Source organism: Eleginops maclovinus, chromosome 9 (genome assembly GCF_036324505.1).
Source record: "Eleginops maclovinus isolate JMC-PN-2008 ecotype Puerto Natales chromosome 9, JC_Emac_rtc_rv5, whole genome shotgun sequence".
Classification (NCBI taxonomy): Eukaryota; Metazoa; Chordata; class Actinopteri; order Perciformes; family Eleginopidae; genus Eleginops; species Eleginops maclovinus.
Window position 1 is genome coordinate 18,257,154 of NC_086357.1, and position 16,673 is coordinate 18,273,826.

General features: G+C 38.9%; 1 protein-coding gene across 2 annotated transcripts; it reads right to left on the minus strand.

The window, feature by feature from the left end:
* Nucleotides 1-4,233: 4,233 nt before the first annotated feature.
* On the minus strand, nucleotides 4,234-15,549 carry vtg3 (vitellogenin 3, phosvitinless). Of its 2 annotated transcripts, none has more exons than XM_063891583.1 (27): nucleotides 15,510-15,549; nucleotides 15,046-15,066; nucleotides 14,800-14,951; nucleotides 14,010-14,261; nucleotides 13,743-13,904; nucleotides 13,508-13,656; nucleotides 13,266-13,416; nucleotides 12,801-12,958; nucleotides 11,881-12,046; nucleotides 11,667-11,792; nucleotides 11,279-11,497; nucleotides 10,168-10,385; nucleotides 9,976-10,073; nucleotides 9,623-9,747; nucleotides 9,433-9,534; nucleotides 9,215-9,334; nucleotides 8,924-9,113; nucleotides 8,740-8,827; nucleotides 8,432-8,617; nucleotides 7,603-7,741; nucleotides 7,338-7,506; nucleotides 6,567-6,676; nucleotides 6,398-6,475; nucleotides 6,017-6,223; nucleotides 5,384-5,529; nucleotides 5,032-5,170; nucleotides 4,234-4,934 (listed from the first exon to the last, which is right to left on the minus strand). In XM_063891583.1, the coding sequence occupies exons 1-27, from the start codon at nucleotides 15,547-15,549 to the stop codon at nucleotides 4,827-4,829; spliced, it is 3,819 nt and encodes a 1,272-aa protein (XP_063747653.1). In that variant the 3' UTR covers nucleotides 4,234-4,826. The 2 variants fall into 2 exon arrangements, with proteins under 2 accessions (XP_063747653.1, XP_063747654.1); XM_063891584.1 differs by having other exon boundaries at nucleotides 6,017-6,225; nucleotides 6,391-6,475.
* Nucleotides 15,550-16,673: the final 1,124 nt, after the last annotated feature.

The following is a 16,673-nucleotide window of genomic DNA, read 5'->3' on the forward strand; positions in this document are numbered from 1 at the left end:
CTTCCCTTCCCTCAATTTGAACACTTCTGTTGCCTCAGAGGCAGATTGGTGACTCAATAACGTTCTTCTCTGCAATCCTACAGAGCATAGCCCTATACCCCCCTCAAAGTAATTAGGTTCTCTAGACTCAACAATAATGGAAAATTACAAATGCAAACCCCAGTATAAGATTTGCAGCCTGCAGAAAAACAGATCTTGTGACATTCTGAAAGCAAGCATTCATAATTACTTTTTGGATGTTCAAAGTTAGAGTATTATCTGATTGATCACCCAGAACATGGTTTGAAATACAGCAGTTATCCCGTGTCAATATATAATCCACTAATCCACTAATCCACTTTCTTTGCAGCTTTCCCTGTTTAGGGTCACATGAGGCTGGAGTGTTTTCCAGCATGCAATTAAAAAACACCCTTACTACAAAAAACTGCAGTTGTTGCAGCTCTGAAAGCTTGGGGCAAACACAAAAAATCACTAATTACATACAGACACTAAGGAACAGTTTTTTACTTAACAATAAACCACCAAGCTTAATTAACTGGCAACAATAAGGCTCTGTCCCACTCTTTTCTAAACTTGGGACAAAACTTTACAGAATGGTTTAATTTCCCGTTCATGTTATCTAAATAAGGAAAAATAAACACAATTACTAGATTTCACTTCTGAATTAACAATTATACATTTAAGCTGTCAAGTAAATACAGCTTCATTTCATTCTGCAGAATTTTGTACCATCACATTTTGCCATATGAAAACCTAAACAAAAACATACCCACAGCAATATAAATGCTCACTTTTGACTAATGTGCGAGCTTGAATTCAGCATTATGATTGAATATTCCACTTATTGTGGAAATATATGTCTGTAGCCTTCAGACCGGCTTGCTGAAATGAATCAGTGTCTACACGGGCTCAATGGAAGCTCTGTGTTTCAGACAGTAGCTATTACAGCCTGAGCCTTGGAAATCATACTTCAACCATCTGACCTAAGTTAGCAATTATTTTTATACAAAAGCCCCAAAGAAGCCCTCCTGATTTAATATTGTGGTGTTGTTACTTCACACAATGATGGCAATAAAACAGCACGGTAATCACATGTTATTATCATATTGTCACAGCAGTGTAAAGCAAGTCATGATCCTCTCCAGCGACATTTGGTTAAGTTGACATTAATGCTTCAAATTAAAGGGATGTGTTGCACAAAGCTTCCCAGTTTTGAATTAATTCTCAACATAAATGATCCAGAAAAAAAGATGGCACAACTACTGAAGTGCAGAACAGCAAAATATTTGAATAGCATGGCAACTAGCTCATGAGAATATGTGAGTCATACAACAGGCATTATGTCAGATTTTGAGCCTCTGGAGCTGTCAGGAAGTATCCAGGTCTAGGTGTGCCCACTTGGTAATGTCAGTGATGTAACCGGATCTCGCCCACTCATGTTTCACCCTTCCTACAAAACTCATTTCAGTGTACCTTAAATTAGAAGGGGAGACAGTTAATGTCGGATATGGTGCTGGTGAAAAAGCAATCCAGTATATTATATCTCTTACAAATTACCCGTTAGATCATTCGCTAATACTCAGTTCCCCGTGCTAATGGGAAATCTGTATCAGAAGACAGTGGTCTTGAAACTCGCCTTAACATAAACCAAAGTAATGTGTTTATTGCTTTAAAGATAGCATCATTAAGATACCGTGATAAGCCGAGTTTCCTGTTTCCCTCATAAGCATACAAATAATATTAACAGTCAGTAAATGTGTTTTCTATTTTTATGTTGGAATACATTGTGTCCTCTCTTTGCAAGCTGAAGTTGCAAGAACACTTTGATCCTGCCAAGACATATGTTTATTTATCCTCAAAAAGTCAACATCCACTGCATAGCACTCTCTGTGAACTGAGCAAATACTGGAGCCAGGATACTGGAGCCAGGTTTCCAGCACTGTGCCAGGAATATCTGAATGTCTGGTAAACACTGTCCTCTAGTGCTCACACTCTTACACACACACAAACACACTTTGCCTGCCCCATGATTATGCCCCCCTTGTTTTCTATTCCAAAAAAACGGACTTATGTTTCATATAATATTGTTATGCTATATTTTAAAGGTTTTCACTTAGGAATAAAACTCTTCCACTACATTGACTGTTCGAGCCTCTAACATTTACTAATGGCTTCAATTGGGCAAAACTGAGTGCAGCCATGGTTTATTATCAGCTACACTTTCATGGCTTTTAGCGGTGGATGGTATAGTCTGCCTAATGAGGCAAGTCACTATCACAGAGTGAGCAGCAATAAAAAAGGAGGGGTTGGCCTGCCTCTCCTCCTCCATATTATCTGATCAATCATTTACTAATGCTTTCCACCAGCTGATTTCACCTGTCAACACAAGGTCAGGGAGTCCTGATCTGCTATATGACAGGAGGTGAATCTTGGCGTTGGCTCGTCAGATTTGCAATCAGGCTGTCAAGCAGCACTTGAAAGCCCGCAGGATATTAGAGATGTAAATGGAACATAATGGTGCCATTATAATTGTGCTCATCCTGCTCAGCCTTTTGATGGAAATGTCTTCTCTGTGAGATTTAACACCATCTGGCTAAATCAGCGTAGGCAGCAGGAGCTGAGCCAGGAGTAGTTAGGACAACCAGTTTCTGTTTAGGATGCGATCATTATCTTTGGCTAGTGACACATCCAATTTGTTAACATTCAAAGTTGAGATTTGGTCCGACACCAGTTCAGGAGCATCAATTACTGTTCATCAAATCTGTCATCCATAGACAAAGTCATACCTCTACTTTTCAGATCTCCAAATGATTGGACTATATAGGTTAACTGCTCAATAAATGTGACATGTTTTACCTAAGGGCACAGAGCCAGTGAACTTTAAGGGCACACTGGTGACATTGTGTGCTGATATCTGCAAACAGTCCTGTTGGGAGAGTTGATCAAACAAACAGAGCAGGTCATACAGACCTTGTAAACATCTGTCTCTTTCAATAGAAACACTCCAAAAAGGGCATTTATGATTCAGTTTGCTTATTCCAAAACTCCCCCACAACTTTTACTATTGTGATAATCAAATGGGATATTTAGAGAATAACAGGACCTTGACTGTGTTTTTGCCAAACTGGCTGGTAGAAAAGATAAAGCTGCCAATTGGATTGCGTTTTGTTTCCACTCCATCTCTTGTTTATTGGAAGAAACTTTCTGCCAAATATGTTGTGCAAATTGCATTTAAGCAAACACAAAGAGTTGTTCTAGTACCAAATTTGACATCCTTAAAGGTCCCCACTTATGCAAAATACACTTTTGATGTCTTTTATACATAAATATGTGTCCAGGTGTCAGAAAATACAACCCTCTCTCTTTTCATCCTTACCCACATCTCTAAAAAGGGGGTAAAAATGAGCTGATACAGATTTGCTTTCCTTATGACGTAATAAGGAACATGTGGGCTGGCTTTACATTGAACTCAGGGCAACGTCCCGCCCACGTCACACGTCCAAACCTATCGTCCCCAATATACTGTGAGCGAGCTGAATCCCCTTCCGCAGCACCTCTGTGTGTCTGTTTATTCAGCAGGATGTCTGCAGGAGGGACTTGTTGTTGTATATCATATGTAATACATATAATGGCGTTTATCTAGCGGTAAACACTGGAAAAAGAACATGTTGAGCTATGTGCCGTATCAGAAACAATGCACAACGTGTATCAGTATCTCCCGGTAGAAAACTCTCTTCACAGATGAGAGAGCGGCATGTTGCTCCAAAGGGGAGTGGCCAGCTTCAGCTCAGCTCAAATTTAAAGCTACAGTCACAGAATCAGCACTTCAGGAACAGGGCTGAAATAGAGGGGGATGAGGCATGGCTACAATGGATGATCTGTTTGGTATTTTGAGCAAAAAGTTCACAGACATGTTTTGTATAGATATGGCCCTACAATATATGGTTCAAATATAGCATAATTGGTGACCTTTAAATGAAAAGAAAGGAGTTTGTGAATTGATAAGGATTTCATTAGTACTGCTGATCATTGTCTCATTCCAAAAACATTGTGAAATGTGTCCTAATGAGCTCCAAATGACCTCATATAAGGCTATGTCATATATATAACAACTTGCTTCTTAGTGATATCATATGAAAAGGTCTATGTATCTAAAATGCAGCTGCTTTAAAGGTTGTCTTGGTGCATTAGCAAACAGAAACCAAACTTTATGAAGACTCAATAAATGTTGTCATGGCTGCTCTGCATTGTAATCACAGATTGAACACAACATTTGAATGATCAAAAGATCGAACAGAATCAGAGTCAAAACAACAAACAGGTTTTGGTAAATCCAGTATTGTGAGGGTACAATCTGCAGGACATAATGAGAGTGTTCAAATATTAACCGGCTTTCAAATAAATAAATCAGGACCGTTACAGGTTATTTCCAACGGATGACTTCTAACAGATTACCGATGCATCTTTTATGATCTTCACTTTCATCAGGGTGGTGAGATTTTGGTTGCAGCATTATCACTGTCAGAAGAGACATCTGGCTCCCATCTGGGCTTTGTTGTCTTTCTGCAGCACAAAGCATATTTAAAAAGCAAGCAAAAATGGCATAGCTCTTTTGCTTGTTTTTGCACATCTGCTTTGCAAAGAAATCTGTCAACACATCCACTGCTGTACACAAAATTACGATGCATTTTTTATTTTATTTCTACATCAAATATTGTAGATAAGAAATTGGTCATATGTTGTACCCACTCTGTTACAGAAGTGTTTCAACACACAGAACAATTTGATGAAACACAATTAAGCCTAATCAGACTGATTTTATGTGTTTATTCCCATTCAAAGCTGTCTATTGTTGTGTTGCTGTTGTCCTGTTGAATGTCCAGAAATCTGGCAGGTGGCAGTGGAAATGGAATAGCATGGCGGAAGACTGTATACTAATGAAAACACAGAAAAAAAGACACATCCATGTAAACAAAGCAGCCAATACAGGTTTAGCATTTAAATGTAGTTTGTGAATATTTCCTTAAATACCTCTGGGAATTCAATATTCACATCCACGCTGTCTGCTGAGGTGGCAACCACTGATGCAGACACCTCCTGCTTGGTATTTCTCTCAGGTTGCTGGTTGAAACCGAGAAGCAGAGCCATGCCCGGGACATAACTTTCAATTCTTGTAGGGATAAAACATAAGTAAAAGAAAGTATTTTAACAACACTGGCCTGCATGTGTCATAATTGTAAACACTGAACATGTTCCCATTGTGCTCTGTAAAGAAAAGTAAGTAAATCAAATTCATCTATCCATCTTCTTCAGCTCACTCTCCTCGTCATCACATTTAAATCTTACTTGATTCAAACGTAACCTTTATTCCACTAAGGCTCACCTTTTGCCAATTTCTGCCATTTTTCCTGGAACCCTGGTCCAGTGTATTTTGGCCTTGAGAGTTGGTCTGGAGCCAGGCAGATATGCGGTTGCAGATCTCATTGACATTTCATAGGACTGACATTCAGCTCCCCATCTAATGTGTGCCTAGGCCAAACACAACAGATCAATCATGAAAGGAGTCTCTGCAGACAAGAGACTTGGTAGCAGCGTACTGTATACACTTGTTTTATAATGAAATACCTCAAGCTGACCATCAGTGGTACAGCTAAACATATAATTTAACATAGTGTATTTGTAGACAGTGCATATGAATTGATAGACTTAGAAATATACATATATGTTTCCCTGTGTCAGGCAGCTAAGAGAAACGTTACAAGAGTGTAATTGGCCAGTTTAAGGGAGGGCAATTGATAGTCATCGCGGGTGGATGTAATATATGTGGCTAATATGTTTTAAATGTTTTAAAGGACGAGGTTAGCAATCAAATATGATTGTTGAATTTTGTCTTCTCATGGAATTTGCTGATAATAGTTAAATGTAACAACACAAACAGTATTATCTAAACCTCTGACATTTTATACAGTCAGATAAAAGTAAAATAAGTATAATATATTGTGTGTTAAGTATCTACCTTTGCCTCAACCTGGGCATTAAGAGTGGTGTCCACGCACATCTTCCAGTTGGTGTCTTCCGCAACCTGGGACATAATCAGCTGGGCATTCTGAGTGCTTGCCTCAGGCGTGTAGTAGAAGGCAGCATCGTACCCCTCTGGCTTCTGGTTGCCACTCATGGCGAAGGCTTTGATACTAAACACAGCTTCAGTTGTTGAGTTAAAGCCCTGTTAAAGAAGAAACAGAGTGCAGAATATCTGATCATGGACCACTATTGTTATGGTGACGGGATCTTGAATTCTTACCACAGCTGACAAGGCTCAGTGCAAACCGCCTATTTATTGCAGCAAAACTAATTTTGGGTCGATCTCTGTGGAGCATGTTTAGCATTCATCCATTACCTGGTCAGGAGTCCTGAGATCAGATCCTGTTTCATTTGAAGCGTGATCAGTGGAAAGATGTATTCTCTGGGTGGCAACCTGTAAACAAAATTAAGCAACGTAAGAATGTGAATGATTAAAACACCAGAGCAGGTGCACAGATAATAACATTGCAAGAGTAGCCAAATACCCTGGAAAGCCTCTTCAGCGTCTCCATCAGTTGACGTGTACTCGCTGGGGGTTTACTAGGGCCGGCATTAACCTCAAAGTGGATTTTGTCAACAGCTTTGATTGTCTGAGCTGATACAAAGTGCACAGGCTACATTAACACAGGGTTCAAAAAAGGAAATGTATAGTGACACAATATCATGAACACCTGTACAATCTAATGCAATGCTCTGTCTGACACAGCTTTAAAAACTCAGAAAATAATGCTTAATCTCCCAAATAATAATAAAATAACAATAATTAAAGCTTCAATGTGCAAGACACACAATCATTCAAGGATGTTACAGAGTTGTGAAAGATGTCATTGTGTTTTTTTGCAGTGATAAATCGGATATAACATACTATCAAAGCGTTCATAGCAAGTATAGCCACAGTAAACACATAAATAGCCAATGTAGAAAACTATAGGCCGCTACACTTCAACACTTTTTATATAACAGTCGTATTTTGATTGCATCTGTTTCATTGATAAGATAAGATACAAAAAGTTAACCTGTATTGATCTCTATAAGGAAATCCAGGCATCATACAGTAGCAGAAACAGTTATAGATAGATGGAGGTTGCATTGCAAAAGAGCTGCAGATGGAAATGAGCTATTTGCTCGAATGTGTATGCATGGTCCTTGTTCAAATAAATACATTAATTAATTAAATGTTTGTTACTTTCTTCAAGCCATTTGTACATTTGGGTTGTGTTATGATTGCGCAGTCCTGTGTTGTGTCATGTGCGTACCTGGGACTACTTTGAGTGCCATGCGGGTGTATCCCAGGAAATAGTACAGGGGGTATTCCTCATGATAATACTCTCTCCTCAACTCGGACTCCACACACACACCAGCTCCATAGATGTTACTGTTAGCACACACTTTGTCTTTTGGATGCCAGGTGTTTCTTGTTGGGACCTGTTGGTTTGGATGAAAAGATATTAATCTGTATTGAGTTCTGGGAATCTTAATTAGTTCATCTCTAACGGGAATTAGTAACGGTTTTGACGCTACCTGATCGGACTCAGACCTCACAACTGTGGGGCTCATGCGGACCACCTCATCATTGGCATCAATAGCGTTGGGCATCATAGGAGTAATTTTAGCTGAAGCTAGATCTTCAATGTTCCTGGAGACTGCATACACGTTAGAGCTGTTGGTTTAAAAGGAAAATAATGATTGTTACATTTATGCAAATTGACTGATTTGTGATTGCATGTATAGAACGTAATCTATAGCAAAAAGCACTATCCATAGTCCATAGTCCGATTCAGTTACATTTGGATTTGGTCCAGTATTTTAAAGCTATTTCTCAATGAAAACTGGAGGTAAACGCTACTAGGGGTATCGCAAAACAAAAATGTAGTTGGCCCTACTTATACCAGTGTAAATCCACAATTCTCAAACCATGGTATACAAAAAAAGAAATGAAAACAAAAGAATAAATCCCATGTGTTTCAACATAATTGATTTTGTATTATTGTTTGAACACTGTTCTTGTTATAACTCCCTCCCCCGCACCATCTGTTATATGTTGCTGTGAAATCATCTCTTTTAAACAACTGTGAACTCCAAAAGCTAAAAATCTATACAATAATTGAACACATTGTGGTAGTGTTACATATTTTCTTGGCCCAATACAGATGTTTACTGAAAAGAGCTTGATCTACCTGTATTCCTGCTATTTCAACATATAATTGTGTTGTTACATGTGTAACAGGGTCCCCTGTCATTTGTGCGTTTACAGAATAAATCATACTACAAATTCATGGGCTGAGCATCTGTTTGTACAAAGGAGAAACTATGATCTTATGCTTGATGTACACAACTGTAAAAAACGTACCTGACTGAAAGGAGTTCAACCTCTTTTTTGCATGAAGGGAAGTCGAGTTCAAACTTCTTTTCCCTGACATTGATCTTAGCAGAGAAATTCCACGGGATAGCAATTGGAGTTTTGCTCTTGAACTCTGTTCCACACTGGAACAACTCGGTGTTGATCCCATAGAAAACCCAAAAGTCCTTTGTGAAACTAAAAAAAGACGTTAAATCAGAATTTGTTACTTCATACAACAAACATAATTTGTTGGTAGGCTCCCTTTGACAACATTAAAACATGATTGAAGTTGAATCAAATAAACATGACATATTTACCCAATATAACCATCAGTCTCCAGTGAAATTTCAGAAGTCAACAGCTGTCCAAGACTATCAGTCAGTGGTGGATTTACTGCAGCTTTGGCTACATAAGAACAATATTATTTTACTAATGTTATGTCATTTATCAGTTCTATGTTGACTTGTAATGTGGTCATGTCTGTAGTATATTACTCCTCACCATTAACAGTGATTCCATTGACAGTTTCATAATATTTGCTAATCTCCAGTGGGAGACCGAGGGTAGTAGCTTGGAAATAGCGAATCTCAAAGATTAAGAATGGCTTTGTCCGATGCCATGACACTCCTCTCTGTAGATCCTCGATGGCAGCCCACAGAGGGCTTTCTTTCCCTGCAGACAGTCTGACAGCCTGCAGGTAGGGTCGCATGAGAGCAGCATGTAACTTGGTGAACACATGAGGCTTTTGTTGACCAAGCTTAACTACCTTAAAATGTCTTTTTTTTCTCTCACATTGATGAGGTTCTGAATAGTTTCTTTGTTGATATCAGCTAAGAACCACTCTTGTCCAGAGGCGCGTGAATAAGCAGAAAGGACGGGCTGGTCATTTGGCAGAATTTCCCAGTTTTGAAGCTGAAAATGACAAAGCACAACAACAAGCATAATGTTCAACCAAACAAATAAAGCTACAGTAACTGTGCTGCCTTTAAATGTCATATTGATACACTCACCACACTGTAAACAGCCTGGAAGTCACCTGAACTAAGATCTCCTTTAAAGCTTTGAAGAAAGTTACCAAAGAGATCCTTTAGTCCGTCAGCACGGATACCAAACTGCAGCACGGGAAAAAAAGATAGTTGGTATTCACGATTGGGAAGATACGTTTCTCCTTAATGAGAGTTTCTATGTATCACGCCATACCTCCAGGAGCTGCAGGATTCTACCAATGAAGTAAAACTTTCCTTTGATCATGATTTCAGTAGGAAAGATGTTTGTTGCACTTTTCAGCATGAAGACTTCTGTGGCTGTACCAATGAGGAACTCATCTATTTCGATGTGAAAAAAAGCAAGTTTTCACTTAACGGATTCACAGAAGACCAGTAATGTTTTCTCGATCTTTTCAAGTTTGTACCAGAGGGAGCATTAAAGATGTGCCTGTTGTCTGTGTTGTTTTAAATCTTGTGTCACAATGGATCCCTTGTCTTTCAACTGGAAACCAAATCTAGCTACGGGTACAAATAAATAACGTGAACCTAATCTGTATTCGGGCATACCATTAAACCAGTCCATGCGCATTGCTTTGCTGTAGTGATAGCTGAGACGACCAAATTTAGGGGTCAGGATTTTCACGGCTACGTTGCAGGCTGTTGAGCTATTGTAGAGAACACAAAGGCAAAACATTACAAAACAGGAGAACATTGAACATGATTTAACAACATCTGTTCATTGCTTCTTTGTTTTCTCACAGGAAGTGGTTGTTTGGAGTACTGGATCTGGAAAAGCTGCTCAGGTAGGAGTATGCAAAACTGACAACATGGAGGTCTTTTTCCTCCTGCAGATGCATAGTCATTGTGGACACTAGAGCCATTGATGGTTTGGTGTCAAACAGGATCATGAAAGCCAGCATGCGGATCTCTGTGGGTAGGTTCTTCTGCAGGAACAGACTCATGGTGATGTCTTGTACCTGAAAACACAAGTATTTTAATGATCTTGAGTCCGGAAGATGAACATTCAACCATTCACTGTGATCAATTTCTTTTCTATTATATAAACTAAAATGAATCTTAAAAATTGAGATTAACTGTAAAAGCTGTTGATGTAAGTGCGGAGAGGATTATGTACCTCCACGATGACAATATCATGAATCAGAAAAAAGAAAGAACAACATTTTCTATGCCCTCCAGGAATAGAAGAGTGCACTTTTTTGTGTTAATGGTAAATGGACTGCCTTTTTAAAGCACTTTTCCAGTCTTAGCGACCTAGATTCAATTTGCTTTTGAACACATGGCAGCAATCATCCATGCTGTGCCCATTTGTATATTTTTGTTGCTGTTTTTGAGCACAGGTGCAGATGATTGGGACTGGGAAGAGCAACAGTTTTTTGACCGTGTAGCCATGCACACGCAGTTTTTATTTGGAAATAAAATGGTGTTGAAAGCTAAAAATGTTGTCGTTAATGGAGTTTACATGCGTCCAATTAGTTTACCAAGTTTAACCAATCCCTTGGTGATATTTAGTGGCATTAGTCACCACAATCCACATTCATACAGAGGCAAAGGCTTCCATATAAGGTGCCATCAACACACGTTCACACACCATTGAATGTGTGCCACGCCATTGTGAGCAATTTGGCGCTCAGTATCTTTCCAATTGCTTGATGTCAACTTTACGTCCTGAGCTGTGTGTTATTGTTAATCTGAATGTGACCTTATCAGACAATTACCTTTTCCACTTGACTATGGTGGTCAGAGCATGCCATTACCATAAACATGATTTCTATAAAAACCTAGCCTGGAGTTATGAGGAATGAGAATCTTTAAAGTGTTTCTTTCATTCCTGCGTGGTATGAATAGTTACACTTTGAGGGTCTCTGGCAGCGATGAGTCTCATAGACTGCACGGCAGCACTCAGCACTCGAGGTGGCAGATCCACAGGGTTCGCAGCAACTCCGGGGAGGAAGCGCATGATGGTTTTAATGCTGCCGGGATGACCTGCGTTACCCAGAGCCTTCAGAGCGAGGACCATGTCCGCGTCATCGCCCTTCTTTAGACTATCCGTGGCCATGTCGAGCAGTGGCTAATACAGATGTTAAACAAATATGCAAACAGTTGTCACAAACACTTACTCACTACATGTGGATGTTACATACAGATAATTTGTTGAAGTTACTACACAGCACTTAGTGTTCTCATCACGTACAAAATGAATTTGTGGTACAAAGTGATTCATTAAGCTGTTTGATTACCTGAACAGCTGCAACAGGACAGGGTGTGTAATAGTTACAGTGCTTGTACACCAGAGAGCCGTAGGAGAGCACCACAGTATGCCACAGATAGATATTAGATTTACTGAAGGGCATCTTCAGGAACATCTGTGAAAAAGATACATTTTAACATTTTCACTTAGTTTCATTGCACGGTATCATTCTCCAGCATACGCACATATCAGTATATACTCACTTTAGCCATCTCAACCAGATCAGGAATAGCCTGCAGGTGGTTTAACGACAGTAAAAGGGTTTGCCAAGCTTCAACTGCTGAAACATCTGCAGCCTGGAACCTTGTTTCCAGGAACTTCAGGATTCGTGCATCACTGACCTCAACAACCATGTCCAAAAACCAACGCCTAAAAATAAGTTAAAGAGGGATAAAATGGATAAATGATAGGATACATAGGATTAGAATTATCCTTCAAATGAAATTGATAAAGGTGTGAATGACACGTTCACTTTTCAAATTTGATTGCACTCGTACAAAATAAAAGGTCTTGGTGACAGCCTGAATCTCAATGAGCGAGAAAATCTGTCTTTCAGTCATGACTTTTCTGTAATCTTGTCTATCATTATAATAATTCACTCAATGGTAATGGGCCAAACTAAACCCCCTCTGAACCAAGTAGAAGGATACTCTTTAATTAGATGGCCTTGGACTATATTTTAATCACCATCCTATAATTTTATAATAAAGAGCTCGGCAAAAGGTTATTATGTAGGAGTTTCAAACCTTATAACCGGTTCACACTTCCAGCACATCAAGTACAGCAGCTTGTTCATCTGCAGTATGTCACTGAGATTTCAAACTTTTTTTTTTGGCCATTTTTTTTTAAAGCAGGATTTAAAGTGACATAATATAAGAGCAAAAAAAATGCTTAGGATGGCAGGTAGGTCCATCTGTGTGCGTCATACAAGAGGACATGCGTACTTCAGGACATTTTATTGATATAATGAAATAATGAGGGACATTTGGTCATGCTAATGTGACAGTGACGTCAATTTCAATCTCCCTAAAATGTGGTGTGTCTGCTGACATCCCTTTAAAAAATCTATCTAAATACCTCAAATGATGATTAATAATTGGTCAACAAACACCCATGTACTCACCTGTGCTCTTCATTTCCAGCCAATTGCTTCCACATTGATTCTAAGCCTTCATAAGGCGTCACTCGCAGGAGTTGATACAGCTTTATTGTGTCCTCAGTTGTTGTGCTGTCAACCTGGTAACGATTAGCCTCAGCCAGATGCTTGATCAACTCAATAGCCTGTAAAGACCAAACAGCTGAATGATTACTTGATCAGATTTATGCAGCTCCAGAATAAGGTCTTCTGCACACTAATTATTGTATTTCTCTGTATTTATTCATTTGTACGAATAATACTGAATGTTCTTTATTTCAGTAGATTTTTTAAAATGTCATAATCAATAGGCATGCAATTGATCATATTGTTTCCTGTGATTCTATGTTTTATTTTGGATTAAACTTGGCATAGCCAGTGATTCGTGCCTCTTTTTTTAATACATTTGATAGACCTATGAATAGTTACATAACAGCAGGATATCATTATTACCTTTGGGACAGGGTCGTCCAGGTTTTGCATCATAATGGGGAGATTAGCTTCTGCATTGACAAACTTGTAAACAAGGCTGCCCTTGCTTTCCATCGGCCCATATGTGAGGGCTCTCACTGTGTTGGTCACGCCTAGAAGCACCATTTCCTTCCTGCGGGAGAAGGTTTTTAAAGCAGACCATGAATGGGAAACAAGCATTGTGGATGTGCAGGGCGTAATGTTTAGATATTCTTGTGTCTTACTTGGCCTGCATTTTGAAAGTGCCACCTTTCACGTTGAAGGGAGTGAAGTGTTGTTGCTCCAGGCCATGAGCGCCGGTAATGAGACCTCCCTCTGCTGTGGGTTTGACTGTGTAAACGTATCTTAAGGTGGTTATGACAGACTCCCCTCGCTAGATTGGAGGGCACAAACATACAAAGCATTGACTTAAGCCTGTCCATTTATAATAGTAGAATCAGATGCATGAGATATATAGACCTGTTTGGAGACTTGGTCGAGCACAGCGGTAGCCATTCCCATGTAGATGGCTGCTTTCTCCTTGCAGTTACTGACATCCACAATCTGAGTGATGGTCATGTCCTTTGTTTTCACATCTTCTTCAGTTACATAGTTACTCTGACACATGCCATGGATGCTAACCTACAAACAAAAGATAAATCCAACCAATAATTACAATATTTTCCTCTTTTTATGACCTTTGCACTGAAGGTGCAGCGATCACTTTATCCGTCAGCAGTGAGTCACCTCTTCCAGCTCATAGATCTTCTGTGTGGTCTTCACAGTGACTTGGAACAAATCCAGGATCCCTCTCACAATGTTGACAATGGTTTCAGGGATCTCAGCAGAGGTGCGGATCTCACTGACGTGCCCACCAACGTAGTTAAACATGACAGGTTTGATGAGCTGGGCCGCAATACGCTGGGTGAGCTTTGGGGAAGCTTTGAAGCTGTTTTTCCCCGGGACGCCGTTGAACTCCTCGAAGACCAAATCGGACACCTTTGAACCAGAGGTGGAAATGAGCAGCATTAATGCTTTGAATGATCACTCATATTTGTAGAAAATAATTAAGCTATTAAAATCTTTTGTCAGATGAAACACAGATGACATTTGTAACTCAACCAAAGTGGACAACAACTGGCATGTGTCTGGAGTACTTCACTAGATAAGTAAAGCTATCTTTAATATAATTCAATAAAGTTCAAATGCACCATGTGTTTAAGTCTGAAAGATGTGAAAACGGTACTGAATGGTGACTATTTATGCATTACAAAGATACATACATCACATTTAAAGATAAAGATACATAAAGGAATGAGAACAATTTCACTTATTAGGTGATATGTAAAGATTCCTACCTTTTTTTAATGCAATTAAACCTTATTTTGGGTGATTAGAGGCTGTGCTGACCTTAAAATAATGTATGATACAATACAAAATAAATGACAACTACTGCGAACCCTATACTCAGTAACAGGTTTTCTAAACTATTTACACAAAACAGAGATGTTGTATTACTTTCCATTGTCTCTCTTACCTGAAGGAGGAATGTCTCTTGAGACACTCCTAGGATCTTGATCTTGCACGTCATTTTGACGCCAGACTCAGCAAGATTTGGCTGGCCGAGTCCAAACTGTACCACTCCTTCATATTTATACTCATAGGTTTTCTTAGGGTTTAGTCCAAGCTCTGGAAAATGGAAAATTACATGGTGAAATGTCACTTCACTTTTCTTTATGAAACGTTTTTAAAGGGTTGTATTGCATTTGTGATGATGACTCACCAAAATGGACAGTTTGGCTTGCTGAAGGAATAAAAGTCAGATATAGGGTCAACATTAGATCCGTAAATACAGTTGTCTTTTATTTTCATTTTTATGATCTAATTAAAAAATGGAATTCAGAGGAAAAGTTTTGAAGTGAAATAAATGATTTCCAAATAGGTCCACATATGTTATAAAACAGACAGAATCATAAGGAACAGAACAAGATTTTCAACTTAAAATGCAACTAAACAGGTAAATGGTTAAAATAAAAAAGTGTTAAACTTGTGTTAATAATACCTCACACCCTTCTAAAAGTCACTCATGTTTGTCCAACTGCAAGCAGATTAATATATTCCCTTAGACTGAATCACAGTTGCACAAAAACTAATGAACCTTATTATTATGAGTAAGTTGCAAGTTGAATAATTGATAATTAACTTCTCTACAAGTAAACTATTATAATATACTGGAAAAACACGTACCTGCCAGCGCCACAAGGCAACAAAGGAGGAGCCCCTGCATGATTAAACGGAGGAGTGGAAGTTATTATCTCAGATTTGTCTTTTATATTTGCCAGTGTGAGATTTCATTGGGAAACTGGTGTTGGGCTTAGGATCAGGACAGAGGTACGCTTTAGACAACTAAGGGATTTAAAGTAAATATGCTATCTGCAGCAGAGCCAGGCTGACCTGTGACATTGTCAGAGTGACACAATGAATATGTGAAAGACAACTGTCTAAATCAGGTTGTTCTTACAACAATACTTGTAATAAAAAGGCATTTTTTTGGTAATGCTCTTCAAGACAGTTTACATGTACAGGATAACTTTCAAACAACACAGTGTGATCTGTGATTTGAACATAGATGGATGGTGGGGTGTTGAATGTGTTTTGGGAGAGAGATCCAGAAAGAGGGGGCAGCTATCCCTTAATCAAAAAGAAGTTGCTATAACTATTAGTTTTAACTTTATCAAGCCAAAAGGGATTTAAAATAGTTTTTAGGACATTTCTGACATGAATTCCAATTCAAAATCAGCACATATGGCAATACAAATGTTTCACAGGACAGCATTGTAATTTTAAAAGGAACTACCGCTGTCAGGTCAGTTAAGTGATAGAATGTATGAAGTTTTACATTTTCCTCAGACATAAAAAGGAGTAGAAGTATAAAGTTGCATAAAAGGAAAATATTCAAAAGAAGCAACTTGAATTTGTCCAGTACATCAGTAAATATACTAATCTACAATCCACCACAGAATTCAAAAGATAGCTTGTTTGGAGCACAGTATTAAGAAGTATCAAAGTTAAAACCTTTAATTCCTCAGAAAGGACAATAAACACGTTTTTCGCAGCTGAATGAAGGCACAAAACCCAATGGGATCTGCCTCTATTCCCTCGGTGAGACCCAGCCGGTGGAGTGAAAGCAGAGCAGATGCAGGCTACTTTACTCTCTTACTTCTTGAATATCTGGGACAACGTTATGCTCCTAAAATGTATAGACTGTTCCCTGCCATCACAAAGCTCTCCTTCTGGATAAAACAAAATCAAACGGTGTGTTGAATCGCTGCTCTTCACGCCAATTTTACAATCTGCCGCAGCCGAGAGGGCTCGTCAAACAGCCCTGTTTGTATGCACAGTTTGAGAGTG

Excerpts from the sequence above, each read along its gene's own strand:
- vtg3 (XM_063891584.1), bottom strand. The coding sequence starts at position 15,549 with ATGCAGGGGCTCCTCCTTTGTTGCCTTGTGGCGCTGGCAG. Across the intron at positions 6,476-6,566 it reads CGCTGAAGAGGCTTTCCAGG|GTTGCCACCCAGAGAATACA; the intron begins GTATTTGGCTAC and ends TTTTGTTTACAG. Across the intron at positions 5,171-5,383 it reads ATGGCAGAAATTGGCAAAAG|AATTGAAAGTTATGTCCCGG; the intron begins GTGAGCCTTAGT and ends TATCCCTACAAG.